This window comes from Eumetopias jubatus, unplaced genomic scaffold, assembly GCF_037043125.1.
Source record: "Eumetopias jubatus isolate StellerSeaLion01/CBP00866 unplaced genomic scaffold, mEumJub1_p1.0 scaffold_12, whole genome shotgun sequence".
Classification (NCBI taxonomy): Eukaryota; Metazoa; Chordata; class Mammalia; order Carnivora; family Otariidae; genus Eumetopias; species Eumetopias jubatus.
The window spans coordinates 15,753,245-15,767,500 of record NW_028274818.1 but is presented as its reverse complement, the minus strand read 5'-3'; the positions used below and the strand labels follow the sequence as shown (position 1 = coordinate 15,767,500).

At 38.1% G+C, this 14,256-nt stretch overlaps 1 protein-coding gene across 1 annotated transcript in view; it reads right to left on the bottom strand.

The window, feature by feature from the left end:
- The window catches only part of USH2A (usherin), a 716,035-nt gene that overhangs the window by 259,895 nt on the left and 441,884 nt on the right, over positions 1-14,256 (bottom strand). Inside the window, exons 38-39 of the mRNA XM_028104725.2 lie at positions 6,387-6,537; positions 5,643-5,785 (exon numbers count right to left, since the gene is read on the bottom strand). Of these exons, the coding sequence (XP_027960526.2) occupies positions 5,643-5,785; positions 6,387-6,537 (294 nt within the window). The remainder of the gene's footprint in view (positions 1-5,642; positions 5,786-6,386; positions 6,538-14,256) is intronic.

Sequence of the window (14,256 nt, the reverse complement as noted above, 5' to 3'; positions counted from 1 at the left end):
CCCTAAATCAGCAGATGAAATAATTTACTTTTCATCATGGATCTTCTGTTATGGACAAAATAAGATACCTATAATCACTGTGTGAAAGGGTAAATATGTCAGCATTCAGAAGTTAATATTTAAAACAATTAGGAAGCCTCTTTAGAATGAAGAAAGCAAAATAATTGTGCAGGACTACTGAAACCTATAGTTCATATTTCTTCATTAAATAAAATAAAATCTACTGATGCAAATGTGCTCCACTCTAATTTTAAAATGTTCCTCTTTTTCTCTCACAGAAACCATTTTTAAGGTGTAGATTGAGACTTCAAATTCTAAAGCACACTAATAAAAAGATGTTGGCCGTGCAATATTAATTTCAAAACTTAAATACTCCTAAGAGCACAAATATATTTATTAAATGATCTAGAAAATCCTGCTCTAGAATTATCTTGATCAATTAATCCAATTTCATACCACAGTTTTACTTCTCTCTGTTACAAGACTCAGAGCACAGGTTTTGAGAATAAGAAAAAAAGTGTTTTCCTTCTGGAATTCTCTTTCTATATATCCTTCACTGCTTCATTTTGAAATAGACATGATTTTGGGCTAGCAGACGCCTCTCTAATTAGAACATCCATTATCCTAGTCAAGACAGTCAATGTTGAGTCAAAGGGACAGCCAGCAGTCTGCCTCTGACCAAGGCAGCGCATGAGGATTGCTTTTGGGATTTCCTTCTCACATTTGCCTCTCATCCTCACCCTCCTCATCTCAGACAGAGGCTGAAAACACTGGCAGAACACCCTGCAAGCCACCCCCTGGTCTCCTGTGTCAGCGGACAACCCAACAGCAATTGCTTCTTCTGCCTTCTTCTGGGCCAATTGTGAGAAAATAAATTTGAAATGTGATATTAAAGTGAACTCCAAATATAAATCATTCCCTATTCCATCTCTTCATCTTCTCCTCAGGGAAGGCTTGCCTGACATCCCATGTTGAGGGAAATGCTCGGCCTCTGGTTTTGCTCTCACTCTGTGAGAGCCTTAGTTCTCTATACTCTAACTATGGTTTCACTCTATGTCCCCGTTGCTAGATAATGGGTGCCTCAAGGAAAGAACAGTGTCTTCATCATCTTTGTAATTTTGATGTCTCTTTCAGTCCCTGGGACAGGGCAGGTCCCCGGTTAGGTTTGCTTGGTTGAGTTTTCATGGGTTTGCTTATACAAAAGTCTTCTTAATCAATACTTCAACTCACAATTTTTGGGCACCTGCTCTATATCAGATCCTCCACCAGGCACTGAATATGCAGTCATCCCCCCATATCTGCAGGGATACATTCCAAGACCCCCACTGGATGCCTGAAACTGTAGATATTATTGAGCCCTATACATACTATGTTTTTCCTATACATATATACCTATGATAGTTTATAAATTAGGCACAGTAAGAGATTAACAGCCATAACTCATAATAAAAGAAAGCAAAATGGCAGATAAGGGGAGGCTATGGTACAAAGATAAATGAGACAGAGACTTAGGTCCTGAGAAGTTACAGTTCAGAAGTGGCTATTGATGGAGCACAATACAAATCACAATTCTACAGTAGCAAGGAGGAGGGAAGGCTTCACAGAGGAGGTGACGTTTGAGCAGAGTCTTGATAAATGAGCAGATTTTGCCAGACAACAAATGAGGAAGAAATGTGTTCTGTTAGATACAGATGTCCATGAACATTGCAATGTCTCTCTGTCTCGCTTCAGAAGAACCTCTGTTCCTTTGTAACCTGCTGTGAGAATCTCAGCGATGAATGAGGGGTTGGGGAGAGGATACTCAAAAATGCTGACAGAAAAAGTAAAGCAGGATCCAGATACTAGAATAGTATCCCTCATTGCTTCATCCCTTGTTCACGGTGCAATTGTTAAGTGTGGGAAAAATAACAACAAGGTCCAAAATAATGAATACATAAAGTATGTAAAGAATACTTAAAATTCCACTGTATAGGTGATAGGATACATAGTCCTACGTTCTAGCATACTCCAGGCAAAACTCACAGTCTGTTAGCAAAATGATGAGCTCATGAAAAGTTGCCTAAGTAAATCTACAGAATAAACTGTTCAAATCCCACAAATTTTGTTTAATAATGCCTCTTCAATTAGTGGTTAAAAATACAAATGCGGGGTCTTTAACTTCAAATTTAGTAAAATGATCAAATTTTTAAAGTCTTTTAAAAATATATAACTCAATGGCCCACTCCAGAACCAATTTGAGTTTTTGTTTTGTTTTGGAAGGAGAGAAGTAATTTTTGGAAAACAATCTCATTTTCATTAGGTTCATCTAATTGCCTGTGTATACCATAAGTGTTTGCTGTTAAAATGACTGAAATAAAGATATTCCATATTTCAATCCTGTTACCTGAAAAACTTTGAGAAAAACAGATTAGCTGACTTTTGGTGGTCTAGGGAATCCACATTTTTAAAGAAAAGTGGGTTATCTCGTATTTTCCACAGGGCAGGATTTTAGTAGGCCAAAGTACATGTCCATATGCTAAAGTTACAGGAAACTTGCCCTTCCAGCCAACTACAATTTCTATATGCATACAGAAAACAATTGTGAGCGTACAAGAGAAAGGGAACAATAATATAATCAGGAGTGATGGTTATTTCAGGTTAAAAAATATCCAAAAATTTCAGTGCTTTGGCAAGTGTCTTCATGTTATCAATCATATGCATCCAAGTCTAACACAATCTCAATGTATTTTTGCAAACCACAGATATGCCAGGTGCTTGGACTGCCAGCAGCATCCCAAAACCAAAAACCAAAAACCAACAAAACACACACACACACACAGACGCACACACACACAAAACAGGAACCATGAGTTGTTTGTATTTATCTGGTTGCAAATAGTCGAACACTACACTGACCAAGTTGGCTGCAATAAACATCTTTTATTAACACACGTTTAACAGGATTTAAAATATTCATAGGAAATGTGCATTATTATTATTTGGCATCAGCACACTAGATTTTTAAAAATGCATGGAACTGGATATTGGTGGCACTCGATATAAATGACAAATTATTTGAAAAAAAATCTATTAAGATTCTCCACAACCCTTTTCTCTGTCCGTGAGAACTTCTCTTTGCACTCAAAGCATTTGTTTCTCTGTGTACAGTTCATTTCCTGCCTAGGTATCTCTTTCTGGTTTCAGCCATGTCACAAGCTTGACGAAAATCACAGTCTTACTATATCACACTCAAAATATTGCTCTTGGTGACCTTTTTTGGCCCCAGGAAGTTTCGAGAGGCTTTGGCTGATGCAGAAAGGTGCCTATTGATGGAATGAAATTTAAATGTGGGCATGAGGTGACTTCTCTGTTTTATTCTGTAAGATGATATGTAGAATTTTTACATTAGAAATTGCACTTGGGCAAATGGGCGGTGCTGGTCAGGATCAAGTGCAAATCTGGCATGGAGCTGTCATCATGGGTGGTTTCATAAGCAATGCTTTGAAGCCCTGACAGAAAAAACGGCTTGTGCCCAATGCCAATCACTCACTCTTTGTCAACTCAATTGCACATCCTTCCAGAGATGGCATCCATCTCCACTGACACCCAAAATATAGAGTGCACTGCCATTATGTCTCGGGGGTAAGCAAGCACTGGTGACTTAACCTAGGGGGGCAAATGGCCAGCCTTTGGCTCTTTCATAATGTATACGACTTTGCAGTGTGCACATGAAGCAGAAGAAGAAAGAAGTCATTGGTTTCACAGAAAGGATTTACATAAAAATGATGGCTGGGTTTCTTGGGTTAATACCGGCTATATAGTCATGTGTTACCAATTCTTAAACAAGATGAAGGGTTAACATTATTCACTTCAAACCCAGGCCCTACAAATCACAAAGAAGGCAATGTCTGTGTGCATGAAAATTCTAACCACATAGACTCTGCAAGACTTGTTTTGTAGTAAGATAAGGCAGGAGAAGTTTGCTCAACAAAGAATGTTATGCTAACTGGTACTTTGCAATGTTTTATACTTTATTTATGTGATAACTTCCTGCCTGTAGATAAAAGTTCATGGTCGCTAGTGAAGAAGAATCACCACTGAGGAAATCCAAGTGTTGTCCTTTCTCTGTGGGAATAGAAATTGGGGAGGGGGTGAAGGAGTCCATTTCCCTCCTCTTTCAAGGCAGCATTCTAAGGAGCCACCACCTCTGCAGTGGTCTGAATAATAATTATTTTTAGTTAACCTTTACTGAGTGCCTTCAAACAAGCTATATCCAAGGAGAATTAAAAGTCTATTTTCAGTTGTTTTTAAAAAAATGTTTCTTTAAAAATCTACTTTGAGGGTGAGCTCTTTAGTTCATAAATCTGTATACAGCTGGTGACAATGTTGTTAGATTCCCCAGAGTGTGTGTGATGTTCCCCCTAAATGGGGTGTAGGTGCATTGAGTAGTGCATTCATGCTTTCTGGGTCTTGGGTGTCGTTTATTGCGCTGTGCTGATAATTTACTAAATGGTACCCAAGAGACCAAAAGGACTGGATGTGCCCTTGTAAAGTACCTAACTTGCTCCCAGGGAGTAATTACAAATTGGGAGAAAAGAATGAAGTATTATATATTATTGTTCATAATGGCCTTTTTAAAAAATAAAGGAAGCTTTAAGGAAGGTAAATAGTTCTGATTCTATCTCATTTGATGTCTTATCCTCACTAATATAATTAAGGGTATTAGAGAAATAAAAGAATCTATTTAATATATAATTGATATTGTTTCAAATACCGTGTCTTCTGATTAATATCTAGCCTTTTGAAAGTCATTCAGGTCCTCATTGGATATAGAGCCAGAATGGCAATTGTCCAACTGAGCCACATCCACTAAGCAGCCTCTGATTAAAAGACTTGACAAGATTAACCCTAAAAACCTCATTGTTCAAAGATAGTGTCCTCATTCACTCCATAGAGTTGATTTAATTTCAAACTTTTCTAAAAAAAATTATACTTCCATATATGTGCTTTTATAGAAGTAATTTATATAAAACGAAGTATTACAGTCACATATTTATTTTCTATGTATAACCTAGTCAAGACATATATATGTAAATATAACTCGTGAAAAACTAGAAAAGTCTCTTGATTGAATAAGACAATCCCAATCTACTCTTTGTAATAGTGCAGAATCATTGTTATCAGATTATACTTCCTTATTCTGAAGCCTGTCTTTCAGGTATGACTGAAAGTATAATGGACTCTGCTTCCAGGAAAACATTTAATGACATAGTAAGCATTCTCATGAAATAAGACTCTTATTTCATGCTCTTCTGCCTGCTGGAATTCCTCCAAAGCAGAGTACACTAAGTGGAACATGATAACTTCCCTCTTGCAGGATACCTAGATGTACCCTAAAGGATAGAATGGGTCCATGTTGTAATTTATTGCAAATTACTTCTTCCTGCAGTAATTTTTCTTCTGAAGTCCTCACCCTACAAATCCCCCAAGCCTACATTTTCCTTCTTTCAGGAGAGTCTGACTACCCTTGCCCTAGAAGAGATTATTGTCACTAACTGTCAAGAAAAGAGTGGATGCTTATTTCTCTGTTTTGGAAAAACTTAAGACATTTACTCATCCCTAATGTAGACAACATTTGGCGGTGTATTGTTCAGACCACTTACTGTCCTCTGTGGTCACAAAGAGAATCCAGGAACTATGTGCACTGCCAAATCCATTGGAGGCAACCAACCGAAACTCATATTCTGTGTATGGTTGGAGATCTCTCACTTCATAGCTTAACGATGCAGAAGGATTGGAAAATAACCTACATAGGAAAGAAGTGTTCATTAGGAAGCTTTAGATATTCAAAGAAATTAAAAAAAAAAACAAGTAAAATCTTATTGCAAAGAATTTTCAGAGAATGTCAACATACAGTTAAGTACTGTAATTTTCTGTTGTCATATGAGATCTCTCTTAAAATAATGAGCCATTTGGTTGAGGGTTTGTACTACTGCATTTATATGAGATGTAAATTCTAGTAGTATTGAGAAAATTCTAGACTACTATTGAGACTGATTGCCACGTGGAATTTGTAGACTAAGTATTGTAATTTTGTATCTACAGTTCAGACAGCATTTTCTTTTTTCAGTTCAGGTTTATGCTTGCTTTATGCAATACATATGCTCATGGAAAGTTAAGGGGGAAGAAATCTTATATTAATGTTATATAAATGAAAAATAGAGATTTTTGCAAAGCAAATAATTATCCCCTAGGGTGTTACTTGTCTCTTATTTGTACATTTAAAAGGTGGCCTTTGTTTGTTGCAAATGAGAACTGACCTATTCAAAGATTAAGACAAAGTAAGTTCTGCCCACATTGTATGATCTAGGTGACAGTGAGGAGAATGGACAAAGTAGGTTGCTCACTCTAGAAATCCGTGGGTGGGGTGTCCAGGCCTCATCTGGAGTTGGTATCTGGGAGAGCCGGGAGCGTTGTTGCGAGCTGGTGTAAACCAGACAACCTGAAGACTGGTTGGAGTGGCAGATGAAAGCCTCGGAGGCAGCACGCCATCTGGAGCTGTCGAAAAACACAGATGAATTAGAGCAGAGAAAACTGTGGAGAACATATGCTGGATGGAATCGAAATGCTCCATATACTGGAAAAACTGTTCCTCAGGATCAACAACAATGTTAAACATGGTCCATTTAATTTAACATTTTCATTCCTGAACTACTGTACTTCCTTATTGTTCATCTCAACACAATTACATTAGTATTTCAATCTTAAAAGCCAGCCCCCAAATAGCAAGACAAATGAATATGCAGCACATTCCCACCTGTACTTCTGTTTATCTAATTAAAAATATGTAGGGAACTTAGTGAACCAAATATTAAAGTACCTTTTTATTTTAACTCTTTGCTAAGCAATCAAGCAATCAAACAGTGAAGGAGTCCATATCTTTTATTTCTCCCATATATATCACCCATTGCCATTTAATCACACTGCTACTCATGAACACAACTGGCTTTTTTTTTTTGAGGATGTTTTATTACAATTGTATTTTCTACAATGATAAATATATACGATTAGCTGAAAACAGTACATTCCAGACTTAATTCTCACCTATGAAAATATAAAAACTAAAGTTCTCTCCTCCTGCGATTTATACAGTCAGTTGCTCTTATTCCAATATGTTGCAAGTTGAAGCATCTATGTTGCCTTTTCTAGTTTGGTTGAATCTCTGGCCAATTTTTCCTGAATTTAGCCTATCTACTTGATATAATCTATCAGGGAACTCTATTTGAATAGTTCTACAAGGTCTTACAGGAGTGAGTGAAACTAAAGCCTATTCTACTTTAAAAGAATGACAAGATGACTCTGGCTATTAAATTAATTTTTCCAGGAGGTATAACTTGAATGAACCTATCATATTAAAATTTGTTCCAAAGGTAGCCTGAAACTCGAAAGAAATTAAGCAAAGCTCTGTGAATTTAGGATAATCACCTAATGTCTCTGAGCTTAATGTTTCTTATCTTTGGAATGGGGATAGTTTTCTTTGAGAATTGTTGTGAAGATCGGAGACAATGTAAATAAGGCACCTTATTTTGGGACTTCGTAATTATTAATTGTTGCTATTATTATTATTATTATTATTATTATTACTATGTTGGACTGATCTGAACTTCCCTCAGCAGAATTTAAGTGCTACTGTAATGTCAGTTTTTAGGAACACTCTAATTATTGTAATATACATTTCTAATGGTCAAAGACTACTAGACATCATTAATGAAGAAGAAGAAGGGATCAAAATAATGAAAACAACTCTCAGACTTCATTTTCAACTTTTTTTCATACATAGCCTTATGTAGTGTGTGTGTTTTATGTACTTTCCCCCTCAGGAGAACCTGCCTGTGAACTATGAAGCTAATGAATGGCCAGTGATGAGAATGGACAAATTACAAGTTTCATCAATCTGTTGTAAGGGTTTTGAGTTCATCAATATCCACTAATTTATTCAATAAACATTTATTGAGCCTCTACTCTGTGCAAAGTAGTATTCTTTGTGTGGAGGGATAACAGCAACGAGTAAAACAGACATGGCTTCTGACCCTGTGGAACTTAGATGTAAACAGAGGGAGCAAGCATTAAGTGGGCGCATAAGATCCTACCAGACAGCTAAGCTCAGGAGGAAAATAAATCAGGGTAAGAGAGGAGAAAGTGAAAAGGAGTGCAATTTTATTATTATGTAACAATTCAGACTGGGCAGGAAGATCATAGGAAGAACATGTTATTAGGTGACATTTGAGCAGAGACCTCAATGGCATGAGAAAGAAGGTCATGAGTGTCTGAAGGAAGAGCAATCCAGCCAGGGAGGCAATAAGTGCAAGGGCAGTGAGAAGAGGAAGCATCAGCTCTGTTCAAGAACAGTGGAGAGGCCAATGTGGCTGATGTGGGCCATGGAGAAGGAAAGGAAAAGAGGTTGGAGGGACAGGCAGGGTCTAGATCCCTCAAGATCCTTTCCAGTTCTAGGCCTTGAAAATATACTAAGGGCTCTGGATTCCATTTGAAATGGATTTGGGGGCCATTGCAGGGTTTCAATAAAGGATATGGTGTAATTTGGAACCTATAAAGACTACTCTATGCTAATGGAGGAGTAGGGGCAAGAGCAGACATAGGGAGATCGCCTACTGTAGCAATTCAGGTAAAAGACGACAACAGCATGGATTGGAGTGACAGCAGCAGAGGTGGTGATACAATCTGCTGTTAAGTGAGTGGGGAGGGTATTTTGCTAAGAGAAAATGAGGGAGTTAAAGATGCTGTCAGTGTGTTGAACCTAACCTCCCAGGTGAATGGTGGTGCCATTGCTGAGCTGAGGCATGCTGAGGGGAGAGATCAGTTATAGGGGGGATCAGGAATTCTGTTTTGACCATGTTACATTGAAGAGGAGGGACATCCAAGAAGAAGCTGCAAGTATGAGTCAGGATAGGAGTTGTGGATGAAGGTGTGTGTGCTATTTAATGGCTGAGACTTGATGAAATAACCCAGGGGGTGAGTGTAGATGGAATGAGTGCAGAAGATGTCTGTGAACTGAGCCATGAGGTCCACCAACATCTTGAGGTCAGGACGAATCTTCTACAACAAATGAGGCATAAAGGAGTGGTCCATGAGGGAGGACAAAATCCTAGAGAAGGTACAGCCTGGAAGTAAAGAAAGCAGATCCAAAAGGAAGGACTGATCAACTGTCCAACGCACTGAGAGTTTAAGGAAAGAGACAGAATTGTATTTTGCATCTGGCCCAGCGGAGGTGTTTGGTGACAGGTGCCAAGAAAAGATGCAGTACCGTGGCGGGCACGGCAGTGTGACTGGAGACGATGGGAAAGGAATGAGGGGTTAGTGAGCACAGGCAACTCTTTTGAAGGATTTTGTTCTAAAGGAGAGTAGAAAATGGGGCAGCATTTAGAGAAGCTTCTGGTATTAACGGAAGGTGTTCTAAAAACTGGGAGATGTTATAGTGTATGCACACCTACTAGAAAGATCCAGAAGAGATGTGGGGAAATGATAATGTAGCAGAAGGAAGAATAACTGCCAAAGCCAATTCCCTGTGTGGGAGACAGAGAGAAGCAAGCCAGCAGGGCATGCTGGCTATTGACCAGAGCAGGGATGGTATACCCATTGTGCAGAAGTGAATTCAGAGACTGCTGATACAGAGAGATAGGGAGATTTCATGACGGAAAAACAGCAAGGATCTCTTCTGATGGTCTCCATTTTCTCGGTGAGCAAAATGAAAGCGAAGGCATCAGCTCAGTACTGAAGTGTGAGGCTGAACCGGATGCTTGAAGAGAAATGAAATTGCTCCCTCAGTTAGTAGAAGTGTGACATGCCCAGGATGTGGTAGGATTTCTGTCCAGGGCCACTTATCCCATAATCCACTGCTACAGACTTGCTAATTGATCATTTATCTGTGAACACACATAGTTTTAACAATGATTATTTATTTGCTCTATTTTTTTTTAAATTGATTCACAATAAATGGACATATATCGAAAAGGCATGGGCAAAAAGTAAAGGACAAAATTGTGTATGATGTAGAACATATAAAGTCACGCCCCTCATTTGACTATTTTCTTGTCTAACTTTTATGTGTCAAGGAATATCATATCACCAACAGTCCAAATTTGGAAGAAAAATCAGTTCTGGTAAGTCATCAACATGAAAAAGTTGGAGTTATAAATATATACACAAAAATCCATTCACATGTTTAAAACTGCATGATCATGCAATTAGGAAAGAATGAAGGCATGCCCCAAAGTAGGCTCCATAATAATAATACAGTATCTTGGGTTCTCTTCTGAGTGATAACCAAAAAAATGTGCCCCATTAAATTGGTCACACTGATTATATAAAATTGCAAAATATTTCCAGAGTGATCATCTTGAATTATTTACATATAACTATTCATTTTCCATGCTTCTAGTAACACTGAATTCTGGAAACCTTTCTTTCCCCTCTGGTTAACCCCTTTTATCCTAGACCTATTCCTTGGAGGCTCCTTAGCACCAAAGCAATAACTGGGAGCCAGCCATAATTTCATCCCTGGTTTCTTAACAGAAGAGCCGTGTATCTATCAGCTTGATATATTGTCTCCAACATGCTATGTTGCTCAAAAAGCTTCTCTCGAGTTTAATATGACCCTCACGGGGCAAGCACTCCACAGACAACCTCCTGAATCAACACTTCTTGTCCAGTAAATACTAATTCTAGACGGCAAGTGGATAAAACAGCTACCCCAATCTATAAATTCAAAGGAAGGGAGTTTTTAATAAAATTTCAAAGTTAACCTTTTTTGGAAGGCAAAATGAATGCAACACATTAGCCATAAATTAAATCGCAGATTGAACTAGTCTAGATGCTATAATCTTTAAAATGTACCATTTTATTAAACTTTTAAATGATATGCGCTTGTGGATTCTTCACTATCTAAAAACAAAACAAAACAAAGCAAACAGAATGCCTTAAATTTTTGCTCCTTACAAATTTATAATTTATAATATATTCCTGAGGAGAGCTCTAAAAAGCAAAAGCAGAGGCTTTTTTTCTTTTTTCCATGTGACTGGTGACTACCAAGGCTGTAGTGGCCAAAAGAGGAAACTTTTGGCGAGAAAATGAATTCAATGAACTTCTCATATGCACCCATTTCTCAGGACAGCTCACCGACCAACTTGTTACTACTGCAGTGTGTTTTTGTGTGTATGTGTGTGCATTTAAAATACCGGAATAGAGGCTCATGGATGGCTCAGTTGGTTAAAAGACTGGCTCTTGATTTCAGCTCAGATCATGACCTCAAGGTTGTGAAATCTAGTCTGGCTCCACGCTCAGCAGGGAGTCTGCTGGAGATTCTCTCTCTCTCTCTCTCCCTCTCCTTCAGTCCCTATTCCTGCTCACATGTGCCCTCTCTCTTTCTAATAAATAAATAATTTTTTATAAAAAATAAATAAAATACTGGAATAAAGTACTGCATTAAGATACTGAAGAAGTCTGTGATATTTTGTATTAAATTCAAATCTGTAATAAAACAGATTGAATGCCATTCCGCACAAGATTCTTTGCTGGGGGAAGAGAAAGGGCAGAATAGAGGGAGAGTGGGATTTAGACCATCTACTTTATGTTTAGTACAGAGATAAGACAGGACTCAAGTAACTATAACACAGAATGTGTAAACAGCATGAAAGAGGTATTAGTGCTTCCAGATGCGGTTCAGAAGTCAGAAATTCACATCCAATGTGCACTGGACCTTGTCCTTCAGAGGGACAGGCCATCGGGACCATGTGAGATCGTTCCTGTGGGGCAATCATGTCCTCAGCCTGATTCCAGGGTCTATGACTCCATCAACTCTGCCCACGCTCATTCCAAGCCCATGTGCTGCTTCTTCCTGGCTTCGCTTGGAATCTGACTCCAGCCTAGCTCAAACTACCCGTCCCCCACTTCAGAGGGTAGATTACTGGCATCCTCATTTAGATTTCCCTGTTAACATAACACAAGAGAAAACCATGGCCTTTTATCTACATGCATCCTGGCTGCACCACTGAATAGCCTGGCACATACTCAAAATCCTTGGATTACACATTTTCTGAAATAGCTACATATGAGCAAGGATTTTAAATTCTAGTTTCCAGAATGGAAAATTAAAGTTCAGACACATACACTGAGTTGTTGAGTCATAAACAAATTGAAAACAGAAGGCAAGACTCAATTTCCAGTCACTAAACCATATGTCATTAAAAAAGATATTAATTACGAGGAATATGCAGATGTGCTAACAAATGGACAGTCAACCTTGAGCACAAGGATGTACAAATAGAGCAGCATTAAATAGTGGCAAGTAGGTTAAAATCGATTTAATGTTTGCAAAACAGTCTCTCATAGTATCTAACTTTTTGAACACATTCTTTGTGCCAGGTTTTTTTTTTTAACATAATTATTCCTAATCCTAAGGATTACACTATAAAATTGTAGCATTATCTCTTTGTAGTCTAGATAAAGAATCTGAAGCTCAGAGAGGTTACATCTTTTATCTCAAATCACAAAAGCGGTTACTGGCAGAGTGAGGACTTGAACTGAGACTTTAAATTCAAAGACAATGTTCTGAATTCCATATCACAAAACAGCATGTTCTAGTAGGTGACTGATACTAGAAAATAAATATTATATTTATTGGGGTGCCTGGATGATTCATTTAGTTAAGTGACAGACTCTTGATTTCGGCTCAGGTCATGATCATGATCTGAGTCCTGAGATTGAGCCTCACATCGGGCTCCCTGCTCAGCATGGAGTCTGCTTGAGATTCTCTCTCTCCCTCTATACCTCTTCCTGCTAACGTGCCCATGTGCTCTTTCTCTCTCTCTCTCTCAAATAAATAAATCTTAAAAAATTTAAATGTATTAAATAAGTATAAAAGCAAACCATTTACAATATTAAATAGATTTCTTTTAGTAAAGACAATTTATATTCTGTCCAATTCATATTCTTTATTTTAAGACTTTATTTTTTTTTAGAGAGAGAATGAATGCACAAGTGGGGATGGGGATGGGCAGAGGGAGAGGGAAAATCCCAAGCAGACTCCAGGCTGAGCATGGAGCCCGATGCTGGGCTTGATCTCGCTACCCTGAGATCATGATCTGACCTGAAATCAAGAGTTGATACTTATCCAACTGAGCCTCCCAGGTGCCCCTGTCCAATTCATATTCTTAAGCAGTTCTTTCCTGGTGTTATTTATCACAGCAGGGCCTCTGTCTCCGTATTATCCACAAGGAACCTGACATAGAAATACTTGTGTGAATTTGCTAGTTCCCAGAAATTAGTCAAAACCCATAAAAATTCAATGAAATACAAAATGGCGAGGTCTTCATGTTAGTAAGAAAAATATACTTAAAATATTAAGTGTTATTAATAAATGTGCCATGGAATTTACCTTTGACCGTAGAACATTAAAAATAAAACAAGAGTATTTTAAATCTGGAGTACCTGTAGCTTAAAAGCCACCACCATATAAGGGATTCTTGCCTGAAACATCCCAGGCAGGTGACATTAGGCCTGTGTGTGTTCATTACCAGTGAGAGGAAAACAGTTGCTTTGTAAGGTGCCTCATTACATTATTGGACAGTTTCTATTATTGGTAAGCTCCTTCTGATATAGAACTAAAAACTGTATTACCTCTACAAAACTTAAGGTGAATATAATCTTTGGTCCACATTGGGACCTCTGAGAGTGAAACAAGGTACTCTAAATAATTAACAGGGGCTAATTCAGCTGCAGCAGGTATAAATTAGGGCTATCATGGGTAATGGGTGCATACAGCTGGTCCTGTTAACACTGTACTCGTTAGGTCCTTGTCTTGGTTGTACTAATTCCTGAGAACAAGCCTCTATTACCATCATGGGATAGAACTTCAGGCATTTTTAAGTGGTTGTCTTCTCCTCCACTAAATTTCTCCATTTCAGGTTAAACATTTCTGCTTCCTCCAACTAGTTTCCAGGATGCCTCAACCATTATCTAGCCTTGGTACCTGACTTGGATGTGTTCCAGTTTGATAATCTTCAAAAATATGAAGCCTTATACCTAACACAGACACTCTTTGTGCAATTTGACCAGAGTAGATCACAGGGAAACTCAAACTTTCCTTCCCCCAAGGGAAGTTGCTAAAAATTCATGAAGAATCTTATTTTTGGCCTGCTTAATATTGGAGTTCATCAATGTCATTCAGAATGCTATATAGTTGATTCCAAATGATCATATGGA